This window comes from Octopus bimaculoides, chromosome 5, assembly GCF_046866305.1.
Source record: "Octopus bimaculoides isolate indiv1 chromosome 5, ASM4686630v1, whole genome shotgun sequence".
In the NCBI taxonomy this organism is placed as follows: Eukaryota; Metazoa; Mollusca; class Cephalopoda; order Octopoda; family Octopodidae; genus Octopus; species Octopus bimaculoides.
The window spans coordinates 21,375,173-21,391,126 of NC_142932.1; the positions used below are offsets into that span (position 1 = coordinate 21,375,173).

General features: G+C 34.5%; 1 protein-coding gene across 29 annotated transcripts in view; it reads left to right on the plus strand.

The window, feature by feature from the left end:
• The window catches only part of LOC106874089 (calcium/calmodulin-dependent protein kinase type II delta chain), a 349,479-nt gene that overhangs the window by 333,441 nt on the left and 84 nt on the right, over positions 1-15,954 (plus strand). For 22 of the 29 annotated variants that reach the window (XM_089352054.1, XM_052967906.2, XM_089352073.1 and 19 more), the window contains 3 exons: positions 4,482-4,592; positions 14,432-14,546; positions 15,451-15,954. The exon at positions 15,451-15,954 is cut by the window's right edge and continues 84 nt beyond it. In XM_089352054.1, the coding sequence (XP_089208180.1) occupies positions 4,482-4,592; positions 14,432-14,546; positions 15,451-15,571 (347 nt within the window). In that variant the 3' untranslated portion in view covers positions 15,572-15,954. The remainder of the gene's footprint in view (positions 1-4,481; positions 4,593-14,431; positions 14,547-15,450) is intronic. The other 7 variants (XM_089352065.1, XM_089352070.1, XM_089352059.1 and 4 more) reach the window with 1 other exon arrangement.

A 15,954-nucleotide genomic window follows, 5' to 3' on the forward strand; every position in this document is an offset into this window, starting at 1 on the left:
AGATTTTATCCAAATTCATGCAATAGTTATATTTTTTTTTAATAATCTTTATATTGGATTAACTGCATTTCATCAAAATCTCCAGATTTTAACAGGATTGAGAGATTTATGTAGAGAAAGCACTCTATATATAGAGTCAAAGTATCTTTGTTAGACTTACTGGATTGGGGGTTAGTATTAGTTGCAGAATACACAGCCAGTATTTATAATGCAGTGCAGTTCCTAATTGTTTTCTTCGTTGTTTACAATATTTTTTTAATGCTAATATAAATTGGATGGTTTTTTTTATGGCTGAAGCAACTACTTTTACATTTGGATGCAATTCCTATTGCGAATGACAGATATGAAATAAAAGTGGGATCATTCATAGGCTAAGAGGAACAGAGATGTGATGTTACTTGTCCAGAAGCATAATGTGATGTGCTTGTTATAATAGACACACATGAATGTGTATTTACACATATCAGTGCATTTTATTACAGTACCAAGAAGAGTGGTTATCATGCTGTCAACAAGATCAAAAACTTCTCTCTTTAGCTTATGTTGTCTCTGTCTCACTCCAACCTATTTACAGATTGCATTTGGTGCATTTTATCATAGCACCACCACTAGAGAGGTTGCCACTGCAAACTAATCAGTTCTCTTTGTCTCTATTCAAGGCAAATGTAACTGACAAGATGAGAGTGTGGTGACTAAGAGTGTGAAGGGTAGGAACGTGATAGGGGAAATAAAGTGATAGAAACTAGAAAGTGCTAGAGAGAGAAATGAAAAGTAAACTGTGATAGACATACAAATTATTGATAAGGAGACTGAATAGAAAAACAGCATTATGTGTATATACACTGACATACATATATGTATATACCGAATAAATGTATAACTACATGCGTACAGAATATATATACATTTGTATGTTATATATGTGAATGTATGTAAATATATGTGTTCATGTTATATGTGTATGTATGTGTATACACACACATACATATATATATATATATATATATATATATATATATACACACACACACACACACATATACATATGCTTATATGTGTGTGTGTATGCATATATACATACACATACATATATGTATGTAATGTATGTATATGCATATTTATATTTGTATACTTATATGCAGAATATGTCTTTGTGTGTGTCTGTATGTATGTATATATATATATATATATATATATATATATATATATATAGGCACAGGTATGACTGTATGGCTAAGAACTTTTCTATGCCACCACATGGTTTCAGGTTCAATCTCACTGCACAGCACCTTGAAGACGTTTTTTTATACTGTATCCACAGGTTAACCAAAGCCTTGTGAGTGAATTCAGTAAATGGAATCTGACAAAATTTTGCTGCATGTTTGCATAGGTATTTGTCTGTATATGAGTGTGTATCTCTTCTTCTCTCAACAGCACATGTAAATTATAAAACTCTCATTGTCATACAAGTAGTATCATTTGAAACAAGGTAACGTTTTCCTTAGGACCCTCAAATGCATACATTACAATGGCTGGATATGTACTGTATTCAAATCAACTTGGGAAATATTACATTACTGAGAAACAGCTAAGACTTGGCAACTGAAAGGGCATTCAGCTATAGAAAATCTGCCTCAATGAATTTTGTCTGACCCTTGAAAGTGTGTGTGTGCATAGAATATATGTGTGTATATATTTTCCTTAATTGTCTATAAGTCAGAATGAAAAGCACACACAATATAATAGAGCAGTATATCTTTATATCACCAAGCAATATTTTACTGGTTATGACATATAACTGATCAGAATATTACTGTTGGTATTCATGTCATGTATTGCCACTACAATATTCTGATGAGTTATCAATCATAACCAGTAATATATTGCTTGACATGATGTTTGGCTGTCTGTTTATCTATCTATCTATATATATATATAACGTGAGAGAGTTAGGGGTTGGGGGTTCAACCCACTAAGGGATAGTATCTATCCAGTATACTGCTGGGAGGGTACCCAATTATTGCTATATATATATGGCTTAGTGGTTAGGGTATTCGCTCACAATTGTAAGGTTGTGACTTTGATTCCTAGTGATGCATTGTGTCCTTGAGCAAGACACTTTATTTCACATTGATCCACTCCACTCAGCTGGCAAAACCGAGTCATACCTGTATTTCAAAAAGCTAGCCTTGTCACATTTGGGGTCACACTGAACTTCCTTGAGAACTGCATTAAAGGTTTGCATGTCTGTGGAGTGCTCAGCCACTTGTACATTAATTTCACAAGTAAGCTCATCTGTGGATCAGATCAACTGAAACACTCACTGTTGCAGTTGACATAGTGCCAGTTATATGTGACACTGCTGGATCAGATTGTACTGCCCAGGTGTCAAAACCATAGTGATATCTGTTTGGCAGCTAATGATGAGAATACACATTTGTTATGCTTGGTTGTGGATTTCTTGTATCTTAGTCTTGTTATTTTGAGTTGTCTTTCATTCTTGTAAAGTGGAAAGTGTTTGTGGGTTCATAGTTTCTGGAAATCACTTACATTGGTGTTGTTTGGTTTTATTCATAGGTTATCTAATTAGGCCTTAGATTATACTTGAATATTGGTATCTAGTGTTGTGAGGTTCTGTAGCATGTGTGTGTGTGTGTAATTTGTTTTACTTGTATTATTTCATGGTAGCATGGGTTTGACAAATATATTATCGAGGCATTGTTTTACAGTCTGATGCCCTTCCTATCATTAACTCCTACTTGTTTTTCAAGTTAAACATTTTTTATTCATCTCATCTTCTCAGTGCAAATGTAAACAAACACATGCATACACTCATACACACACATACACATACAGGCATACATGCGTGTGCGACTGATCTCTTTCTTTTACCATTGTCTCGCAAGACATTTATTTACCCAAGGTACCATGCAGTGAGACCAAAAATATGTGGCTGGGAAGCAAACTTCTTAACTATACAGCTTTGCCTGCACCTATATATATATATATATATATATATATATATATATATATATATATATATATATATATACATACATACATACATACATACATACATACATACATACATGCAGATAAGTCTATGTCCAGTCATATTGACCAATGGTTTCGCATCCATAAAGAGCCTAGCTCCATGGACAGCTTATCAGACTCTAAAGCCAAGCACATATATAACTCAATTCTGCAAGGCAGGAATCTGTTAGAGCCAGTTAGTTGTTAAGTAACCAAAGAATAAACAATCTGGGTTGGTGAGGAGATAACCCATCGTCACCAAACTGGATTGCTTATTCTTTGGTTACTTAATAACTGACTGTAACAGATTCCTGCCTCCCAGAGTTGAAGAGTCATATGTGTCTTCAACTTTAGAGTCTGATGAGCCATCCATGGGGCTAGGCCCTTTATGGCTTTGAAACCATTGGTCACTCTATGACCAGGCATAGACTTAACTGCATGGAAATACATTACTGCTCTATGCTTTAGAGTGTGCTTCTTTTTCGGATAGATGATACTTTGACGATAAATATATATATATATGTATATATACATCATCATATATATATATATACACGCACACACACACACACACACACACACACACACACACACATACACACACACACATACATACACACACACATGCACACACACATACACACACACATACACACACACATGCATGTACACATGTAGATAGAAAGATAAGATTTGATATATATATATATATATATTGAGAAAATGTATGTAGTATTGATAGTATTGAGAATTTGAATTAAAGAATGCATGGCAATGTAACTTTTTTTTCATATCATAAAATAGATGACATTCTGTGCTTTCTTTAAGTATTTCAAGCCATAATGTACTCTTTCTTCATTATGATACTAAATATTATGAATGAGCTGAAATAACTTTTGATCCCATGTATTTCACACTTATTTTTTATCCTGCTGCATTACGAAGAAGAGTTTTTCTATGCTTGAAAAATGTAAGAGAAAATTTAATGTCATTTATTTTATGAAAAATTATTTATATTGCCACAGCTTCTATTGTTCAGATGTAATATATATTTATATACATATCTGAATTTAAACTAATTTGCACTGATATTTTCATTATGTATTATTTGCTATTCATTACAAATTGCTCTATTCTTTATGACACAAGCAACTTCTTTAGTTAACCATTTTGACCATAATACATCCTTACTTTTCATAAGTTATCCCATATTTTTTGTAAGAATACCATATTATCCATAAGAGAACCATATTCCACATGTGGATAGCATGAACTAGCTGTGACTATTACACTGTGTTTGCTGAAGGACAACTGAAGACTTACTCTAGAATGTTTAGCTGTGCCAGCAGAAGCGGCTTTAACAAACTAACTGTCCAGCCAGCTTGCCAGCTCACTAGCCCATGAAGTGGTGGTTTTAATGCCCTGTTTTACTCTTCTCTTTACTGAAGCTAAATACTGTCATAGAGACACAATATCTAAGAATGATGGAATATTGGAATATTGTATCCCTCGGACTCCCACCATCGTAGAACAAGGCAAATTTCCTGCTGACAACCCTGGTAAGTGCTGAACCTGATGATCATAATGATGATGCTGGTGATGATGATGATGCTGATGCTGATGACTGATCATAGGTGGCTCATTGCTACAGCTAGATATCTTAGGCAGCTACTGCTTCATCTTCTTGTCCTTGTTGTCTTTCGCCTCCTACTTCCTCTTCCTTAACTCTATCACCTCTTCTGTTTTGTATTTATTTGTACTGGCTGAGGTGTTCCCTGTGTATTTGCCCTCCCCCATTCGTCATCCTGATTGCTTATCTTATAACAACAAGTATACATTGCAGTGATGTGATAGTTCTAAAGCATGGCTTCTTTTCGAAGAAAGGTTTTCACAATGAAGACATACAACATTGAGGCAGGTTGTGATAAGATTTCACCTGCAGAGTAAGTAACATGGAAACAAGATATTTGACATTAAAGTGGTATAAATGTCATTTTGAAAAAGAATATGTGACATTGGGGTGGGATATAACTTTGATGTGGAATACATAAGGATCATGTAAGATAAGTGACAAAAATAGGATATCTCATTGTGAAAGCAGTAATATGCCATCAAGGTAGGCTATACAACTCTGAGGTAAAATATATGGCACTAAGAAGGGGTTGTGACACAGAAATAGGTTATCTTATAAATATGACATTGGAATAGTATATAAGACTTTGAAATGCTATATATGAGACTGAGTTGACATTTATGTCAAGTATATAGTTATAAGACTTTTCACAGTTAAATTTTGTTACTGAATGTAAAGCTTTTAGATTGAGGTCCTAGAGCATTAAGCATTAACCCCACTAAGCTCATTTACTTTCTCATAAACAACTAATGTATATCAGAGTGAAAAAATGGAAAGAAGTTGTGGACAGTTGGGTTAGTAGGATGAAAGCTAAAAAGGTGAAAACTTATTGTACCACCTACACTCTACTGGGTTCATAACCAGCACATTTAACTGTTAACAGCCCAGACCACGTCATTGTAAGTAGACACCACAGTGTATTTTCAGTTCAATGTACTGTGTCCATAACCAAGATATGACTTTCAACAGTTCAGTCTATGTAAGTGTAAGTAGGTACCATACTGTGGTGTACTTTACAGTACATTACAGCATAACTGTGGAACTGAGAAATGCTTAGATAGCTAAGTTTAATTCTTCCCATGGGAAAATGATTGAGAAACATTTAGTTTTTATCCATTTAGTACTATGGAAACTAAGATCGAACATATAAATGCTTATTATTCACAAACGATTCACATAATGGTGGCAGTGAATGATGTCCAAAGTGACATTACTTACAGTAATGGTATGGTGAGCTGGTTGTTGAACTAAGAGTTGAGATGTGTAGCACTCTGGGTTATATAGGCTAATAGCACTGCCACATATCTGTATTGTAGATCAATTGTATGGAAGTATTTAGTACATCAATGCTATTATTACTGTCAGACATTCATCTACATATACACAGATTCACTGAACACACATACACACTGAAATAAATTCGTAAACACATATTTGCATATAGTTTTTCAGGGTATTTCCTTTCATTATGTTAGGTGTATTTATAAATTATGACATATTCCAACATTTCATTGAGGTTGCTGGGTGTTACAAGATAATTTGATGGAATGTATTCGTAACTAATTCTTGCATAACTTGGATGTCTAACAGTAACCTTGTTCAAAGTGAAATTGTTTTCTAGACTCTTCATTGATAATCTTAACAATTAAATTGTCTTTTATATTTTAAACTATAACAGTTAATTACATTAAAAACATTTCATTACTGTTATTTAATTTAATAAGATTTTGATGATGAAAACTACAATAAAACTTCAACAGAATTCCAACTAATAACTTAGAAGAATGGTAAAAATAGAGACTTAGTCCAGCACTCTTCCTATCTCTTTCAATTCCAGCAACCTCATATTTTAAAATGTTAAATTAGAAACACCTTTTAAATAGAAATTTCTCTATCATATTACTGCAATATATTTGTTGTTGCTGCTATTGTTGTTGTTGTTATTTGAATTGTTCCTCAATTTTTGTCTTGTTCATTTTTTGTTTGTTTTTATTTTCCATTTGTTTTCAATAGTTTTGTTTTGTTTTTTGCTGAAACGTCTAGCTTCCAAAGTAGTTTAAATCCATAGTTAAAAGCACAGAGTTCTGTTAGGTTGGAATGCTCAAGAAAAAAAAATGGAATTTTGTTTATTTAAAACTTACAATCCAGGTTTGGTATATGTGTTAATGTCCAGCCTTGTTTAATTCATTTATCATCCATCATCATACAGCCCAGATGCTTCATACTAGTTCACACTAAAAAAATCCATCAACAAATGGCCCACACACACATGTCCACATCATACTATGTTATATCTACACATTTCTTCACAATAAACGTTCAAATGGTAAGTCAAACAGTAGTCATATTTTCTGTAGTAAAGCATGCTACACTAACTATAATTAACCAAAAAACAGAATATATATATATATATATATATATATATATATATATATATATATATATATATATGAATATATCTTTGTATACGTATGTGTGTTTGTTTATATATATGTGTGTAGTACACACACACACACATATGTATGTTCATGTATGTAGGTGTGTGAGTGTGTGTTACATCCTTTTTTTCCATGCTTCCGTGGGTTGGATGAATATGTTATTTTAGTTATTGTTTTACAGCCAGATGTCTTTTCTAATGCTAACCCTTACCTGTTCTCAAGTGAGGGATCTTTCATTCCACACAGCTTCAAAGGCATGAAGTGACCAGATAATCTGTTGAATGGAGAACAATAACAGCACAACCACTGCAACATTCATACAAATGATCACAGATATAAACAAGCACATACATGCCATGCACACTCGTATTTAGTTTCAGTTTAATCTATCGATTACAAACATGAATGGAACTAAGGATTGTCAAACATACTTATACTTCCACACACCACAATTTCTACATCTTTAAATGAGTTTTGTTAGAATTATCACCCTACCTCCCATGCACACACATCCATCTAAAGTCAATACACCCTTATATAATCTGTAAATTGTTTCCTATTCCACAGTTACTGAGAGCCCAGCCTGAAGCAAAACACTGAGTAGACTGTCCCCTTTTGATAATAAAAAATACCTATCCACTCTACCCAGCTTCTGCAGTTCTATATCAAATGATGTTTGAATTACATAAAATACATTTTAATGTATTATACAACTGTTACATTATAATTTATATGTATATTAGTGTGATGTGGTAGGTAGAGTATAACATATAACCAATATTTAGAACTCTGTTAGATTATAGTTCAAAATTTCCATTCATGAAGAGAAATATAATTATTAATCTAAATGTCTTCCCAAAGGTATATATATGTATGTATATATATATATATATCATCATCATCATCATCATCATCGTTTAACGTCCGCTTTCCATGCTAGCATGGGTTGGACGATTTGACTGAGGACTGGTGAAACCGGATGGCAACACCAGGCTCCAGTCTGATTTGGCAGAGTTTCTACAGCTGGATGCCCTTCCTAACGCCAACCACTTATATATATATAAGAATAAGAAAATGACATGACAAAGGAATAAATGGTTATTTTATGAACTTCATTAGCTTACAGCTATTTCTGTTATAAGATGCTGTAGACTCATAGTTGAGTGCCTGATAGTTCACTGCGTCTTATTGCAGAAACAGCTGTAGGGCTAATAAGGTTTATAAGATAATCATTTATTTCTTTGCCATCTCATTTTCGTATTATGGCTCTACACTCATCAAGCACTTCATTCTGAAGCATACATATATAGTGTTCTACACCAGGTTATTAGTGTTGCAACGCCTAAGCAAAATGTATATAAATATAAATACACACACACAAGTTCTGTTTAAGCTAGTGCTTGGAAAAACACTTAGGTTACTGTTGCCAACCTTTTTCTTGTCAAATTATATATGTTTGTATAGCATGTCTTCTATATGGTGTTACTCAAACAAACACACAGAACCATTAGTGAATCATTGATGTAGGTGCTGTATGACTGAATAGTTAAGAAGTTCACTCCATAACCACAAGACATTGGAATCAATCCCACAGCATGATATCTTGACCAGAGATGTTGTTTACTGTAACCTTAATTTGAGCTACATATTGTGTGTGAAGTTGGGTAGAGAGAAGCTATAGAAGCTTGACTGGTGGATTGTACCTGAAATTCAAAAAGTACAGCCTTGTCAAACACTATATCATACTGATTTTGCTTAAGAATTATGTTAAGAATACATGTGTCTGTGGAATACTCAGTCACAGACATTTACAAGGAAGTACCCAAAAGTAACTAGAAATGTTCTCTGTTGGACAACCCCATTGTAGTTCAAGCTTCCGCCACTTGATGCAACCCTCTGGCATCAGTCTGCCAACCAGCATTGTCGGGTGGGGTCGTGCTGTGCTGCCATGTGGTGTATCTTTGTTACACAGTGCTTCTCCTCTGTTCATCAAATTTTGCAATGGCTGAAGCAAAGGAACAGCATGTTTCCATGAAATTCTAGACACTGCCATGAGCAAGACATAAGTCTACGAGTGGTTTTCATGCTTTAGGAATGGTCCCTTGTTGCTTGAAGATCAACCTCATTCAGGGCGACTATCGACCTCCTGAACGAATGAATGAAAGCATAATGAAAATTCATGAACTGATTTCGGAGGACTGACGCTGAACAATTGACAAACTTCTTGATACAACTGGTATGTCCTGGATCTCCTGCCAATGAATTTTGAATGAGGAATTGCAAATGAAAAAAGTTGTAGTAAGATTTGTACCTCACTTGCTCACTGAAGATCAAAAGCATTCATGACTGAGTGTGTGCCATGAACTGAAAGAACAGTTGGAAGTTGACCGGGACCTTTTTTCAAAGGTCATCACTGGTGATGACAGCTGTTGCTATGGCCGTGACCCAGAAACGAAGCAGCAATCAAGTCAGTGGAAGCTTTTAGTATTGCCATGCCCCCAAAAAGTGCATCAAGTGAAATCCAATGTCAAGATGATGCTGGTTTGTTTCATCGATGTGAAAGGAATTGTTTACACAGAATTTGTTTGAACTCCTGGTCAAACTGTTAACCAGACATTTTGTGAAGTATTTGTGAGATGTGGTGAGATGAAAATGCCCCAACTTGTGACAAAGTGGAGAGTGATGGTTTCATCACAACAATGTGCCAATGCACACCACCTTGAGTGTGGGGCAGTTTTCGACCAAAAATGGCATGATCCTGCTTGCTCACCCTCCCTATTCATCCAATCTTGCTCCCTGTGACATTTTTTGTTCTTGAATGAAAAAGTCCTTAAAGGAAAAGGTTTTGCAGATGTGAAAGAGGTGAAGAAAACAATGACAGGCATTAAAAGGCATCACTTTGCAAGAAAGAGTTCCAAAACTGGTTCAAACAGTGGAAAATGTGTCTGGACCAATGCAGTGCTTCAAATGGAGAATACTTTGAAGGCAATAAAAGTGTAAACATGTAAAACTAAGTGAATAAAATAATATTGCAAAATTCCGGTTTCTTTTGGGTACCCCCTTGTACTTGTTAATTCAGGAGCAGGTAATGCAGTTGATCAAACAACTGAATCCTCATCATCAAACAATGGAAATTCACCACCATCTTCATCATCATCATCATTTTAATGTCTACTTTTCCATGCTTACATGGGTCAGATGGAATTCATTGAAGCTGATCTTTTATTGCTGGATGCCCTTCCTGTTGCCAACCCTCACTTGTTTCCCATGGCCAGACATGTTTTCATGAATGACACCGCCTATATGACAGTGATGTGTGTAGAGGGGGAGGAACAAAGACGTTAGGGGAGATGTACACAGTAACCTTGTTGAAGTCAGTAATCTACAAAATCTCTGAGGTCACTCTCAACCTCTTTTCTTGTAAAATTGTAAGTATGTGTTTGTGTGCATGTGTGGATGTGTGGTATGTTTCTCACAAAGTATTATTTAAATAAGCACACAATGATTGAATTAAGTATCTAAAGAAGAGCTCATTAGTGAATTATTGATACAGAATAAGTTGCATAATTAATGTAGAAGACATCTTATACTCAGTTGATTTCAAAGAGAATTACAACTCAGTGCTAAGTGGATGTATGCTCACTGTTTGATTGTTCAGTTTTATATAAAGGTACAGTTATTATCATAGCATTACAACCACAATCATCAACACTCACCACTTCTACAGCCACTATTACTCCCTCTACAACCACCACTACCACTATATAACTATCACCTCTATACAATCACCACTATTCTACAACTGCCTTTACCCCTTTCCGACCACTGCTACTCCTCTTCAACCATCATTATACTGTTACAACTGCCACCACTACACCTATAAAAGTGCCATCATTCCTATATCCACCCAACTATACTGTCACACTCCCATCTTCTGTAAAACTATTATAACTACCACAATACTCCACTTCAGTAATCATTTGTCTAGCCTGCTGACTAAGCAATGTGTTGTGTCTAGACAACTGTACATATAGCACTTGTAGCTGTGTAGTAGCTTGATACCTGTACATCATATCACCTATAGCTCAGTAGCAACTCACAATCCGTTCAAATATTCAACCAACTTTTGTGATTTTTTGATATCTTGAATTACTGAGATGAATTTTGCAAAAGTTTTACACTAAATTTCTCATCCAGTTTTGATTTTTACATGCAGCTAGATAGTTTGTGGTGTGGTTCTGTGTTCACCATACTTCCTGTAGAATTTGATACACAGAAAACAATCTCTCTTGGCAGATGAATTTATTATCAATTCCAGTTTGATTCAGTATTATGGTAATACAATAACAAACACCACAGCACAAATTGAAGAAATATTGGTAACAACAAAGTCAGTTGTTAAAAGGGCCATGTTAACCAGCTGAGTATTGTCTCATGTTTTTAATTAATGTATTACCCTAACATTATTGACACAGTCTGCACCATTCCCATATAGGCTGTGAGAAATATTGATAGAAGAAGCAGCAAATAAAGTACATTGAGGGCAATACAGTGTAGAATCTGTAGAAAATGCATAAAATACCTGACAATATTTAGGTAGGTCCTTAAAACATTTTGAGTTGAGACCTTTCTAGAATTGACTTCACCTTTCATCCTCTGGCCCCAATAAAGTAAGTACCAGTAATATACTAGGAGCGAATTCAATTCATTATTCTAATGTTTTCTATAAATGTTGCTGCTGTAAGGCAGCAGCATTAACCTACAGTGAAAATGTTGCTGTGTATTGGAAGCTAATTCCATTATTCATTGTTGATACTTTTAAATCCACCCCAACTAGGATGGCTGTTGTTTCAGCCATCACCAGTAAGCTATAGTTGTACTCAAGATTTTCTTTTCCAGCTAGGGATCAGGGTCACCTTTTCAACATTACATTTGAAATTTGTATGAAGTTTTTTTTTTCTATGATGGCTTCTTTGACATTATTTTATACAGACATGCATCACATACATAAACACACACAACCACAGACTTGCAGTCCATTCATTTCTGATTTTAGTTAGCATGTCTTACTATATTAGCACAACTAATATTCCCCCTACCTCACATTTCCCTCCTCCACTACAATACATGTAGTTTCTAGAGATAAGGTTGAGATTGCCTGTTATTTTACCCCACTTCCACGTTCCTAGTTGATCTGCGTCCCCACGATCTCTTGGTTTCCTGTCCTTCACCCAGTCTTCTTAGCTTGCTTTGCTCAATAGCTGTAGTTTCCTCCATCCCCACTAGCCTCCTCCTTTATTCCCTGTTAAAATTGTAACCATGGTAACCAGATGCAGTATTTTGTAACCCACATTGCTACATTGCTAAAGTGTTGTTATATTGTTACTGGTGTTGTATTTGAAGTTTTCTTAAATGCGAAAATCTCTCTAGCCAAGCATTTCATGATGTAAGTATCGTGTCTCTAAATAATGATTTCTAACATAAGGCTACATATTTGCAGAAACAAAAGTTGTTTGTATTACCAGGACAATGAAAAACAAAGTCAACCTTGGTGCAATTATTGCAAGAGCACAAATAATAAGAAAAGATTTGAAGTCAGAATCTAAATGATTGTATCTTAATAGTTAATAAGGCATTTATTTCATGCTCCACCAATTCTGTCAACCATCATCCTAATTGCTACAATAAAGATTTTTAACATAAGTACAAAGCCTCAAATTTGGAGTTGAAAACATTCAATTAAAGTAACTTCACTGTCTTACTGGGTCTTTATTTGATTAACTACAGAAGGAGAAAATTAAAGTCAGCCCCAGTAGGATTTGAACTTGTAAATTAAATCGACATTGCTAAATACCTTATGGCATTTTATCCAATGCTCTACCTATTCTGTTGGCAGCAAGACACACATTAATAGAGAAAGCAATTGAGAAAATTGACCCAATACTTAATTAAGACTCCATCTCAGAAGGAAGAAAGACAAGGCCAATGTTAGCAAGATATACTCAGTCCATAAAGGGCATGAGTAAATACTGCTAGGCATTGTGTCCAACACTCTACTAATTCTTGCTAACCTTAATGAGATTTGTGACCTGATGTACTGGTGTCACTTGAAATGAATATACACACATCATTTTACTCTAGTTTGTCTGGTATCTAGGCAAAACAAATTATCATCATTAGTATTAATCCAACAGAAGTCAACTTGATTTTCATCCATTTGGGATTGATAAAATATTCCAAATTACTGGCTTTGTCCCTGTATTAGAAATGATAATAATAATTGTTATTATTGTTCTAATTAGTATTGAGGGTGGTGTATTTCAGAATATGCCATGCAAAATGCCTTGCTTTATTCATGTACTTTTGCATTTGTGTTCAGTCTTGATCAAGATGATGAAAATAATATCAGTCAAGTGTTTAGGTTACTATAAATGTTACTATAATTACTATAATGTTACTATAATTACTATAATAGCAGAATTGTTAGTGCATTGGACAAAATACTTTGCAGCATTTCTTTCTGGTTCTTTACAATCTGATTTCCAACTGGGGTCAGTGTAATTTACTAACTCTCACCCTCTAAAGAATTGCTGGCCTTGTACCAAAATTTGAAACAATTATTTTTATTGCTGTTCTTGTTATTATTATTATTATGGCAAGCTGGCAGAATCATTAGCATGCCAGACAAAATGCATAGTGGTATTTTGTTTGTCTTAATGTTCTGAGTCCAAATTCCGCCATGGTCAACTTTGCCTTTCATCCCTTCAGGGTTGATGAAATAAGTACCAGTTGAGTTCTGGGGGTCGATGTAATCGATTAGCCCTCCTCCCAATATTTCAAGTCTTGTGCCTATAGTATAAATTATTATTATTATTATTATTATTATTATTGAATGTGATGGGTTGGCTGAAATTCTAGTGTAAGACTAAATACCTTGGGGTATTTGTTTCAGGTCTTTTTTCTTTCTAAGTTCAAATCCAATCAATGTTAACTTTGTCTTTCATCTTTTCAGAGTCGATAAAATAAAGCACCAGTCAAGTACAGAGCCTATATAATAACAAACCATCTCTCTTCAAAATTACTGGCTTTGTGTCTAAATTAGAAACAATTATCATGATTATTGTCTTTTGTTTTTAGCCCAGAGATGGAAAATTTATGAAAGCTGATTTGGAAGTCTGTGATTTTCTTGACTTATTAAATTTTGTGTTTATGGCACTTTAGTTGAGTTCTACTCTGGAGTTACATATCTCACTCTCTCTAGTTATCTGACTGTCTTGTCTCCCTTGTTTCCATCATCATTATCATCTTGTTGTTGTTCTCCTTGCAGTGCTATCAAAGAACAGTAAGACATTGAACACCACAATCTTGAACCCTCATGTACACCTTCTTGGTGACGATGCAGCATGCATTGCCTATGTTCGACTCACACAGTATATTGACAGGTAAAGACAACTTTCCCAATCTCAGCACTATCTTCACTTACCACTATCATCATAATAATCATTATAACCATTGCTCATAATATCACTATCACCATAACATCATCATTATAATAACTGTTGTCCTCATTGTTTTCGACATTATTACTCTTTTAAAATCTGTCCATTTTCAAGAGAAGTTGCTACTAGTTACATTTGAAGTTTTCTTTTAACAATCAGATATGAGTTTACCTGGAAAGAAACAATGTAGTTGTTAATAATAAGTGTTGAAATTAATGCATACAAGATTTCATAGCTCTAGCATCATTCTTTCATAGTCATGTACTTTTCAGTCCAGCTTCATATAAGTATCATCACTTACTTTACACACTAAGATGTGATTTGATGAGATTTGCCTGATATTTCTAACAGGTCAAGTAACCACTTAGAGACTGTCTTGTTAACTCATATATCTAGAGAGTTATAAGCTGTGATCTCAGAACATTGGGGTTAACCCTTTCTGTTGAAAAATCAATACTTCTCTTTTGAGTTATTTTGAAAATAACAAATTTAGTGAAATAACTGTAATTAAGAAACTGATGTTTAGAACATAAATTAACTTGAAATTTTAATGAAAAGTTCTAATTTAGATTCCATTTAAAACAGAAAGTTTGTATCAAAGAACTAAAAGTGGTCTCAGATTAAACAACAACAGACAATGCTTAACAAGATAGGAACTTTGGTTACCCCTTATCTATGTCATTTTAGCCCTGAAGGTATTTATTCTGTAGCAAATCTATCCTATTTTTATACATTTTGGTAAACTGCATATTTTAATATTATTAGTACCACTGTGAGGTATGTATTTCAGTTGTAAGTAATCCATGATTAAAGCTGTTGTTCAATGCTGTTGCTGTTGCTATTCCAGAGACGGTGTTCCAATCACTGTTCAGTCAGAGGAGACAAGAGTGTGGCAAAGGAAGGATGGCAAATGGCAGAATGTACATTTTCATCGCTCAGGATCATTGCAAGCTGTCTCATCAAAATAGAAGTGTAAAAAATCTACTTAACTCTATCAACAAATCTAACTACTACCACCACCACTACTACTACAAATACTACGACAACCACCAACAACCACCATGACCACTACAAACAACAGGATAACGATGATGATGATGATGACGATGATGATGATGAAGATATCGACTTCTTTCATTACGATAACTACCACAATAAGCAGATGTAAAAAAAAAAGTTGCTACTAACCACTTACATAGACTTTTTCTCCTGTTGTCTTTTCACCTTGTCTGGTATCTCTCTCTCTTGGTTTCTTTCCCTCTTCTTCTAGCTTACCTCTCTCGCTGTTTCTGTCTTTCTCTTCTTTTTTATCATTTTCTCACTCTCACATATGTATACACACACACACATG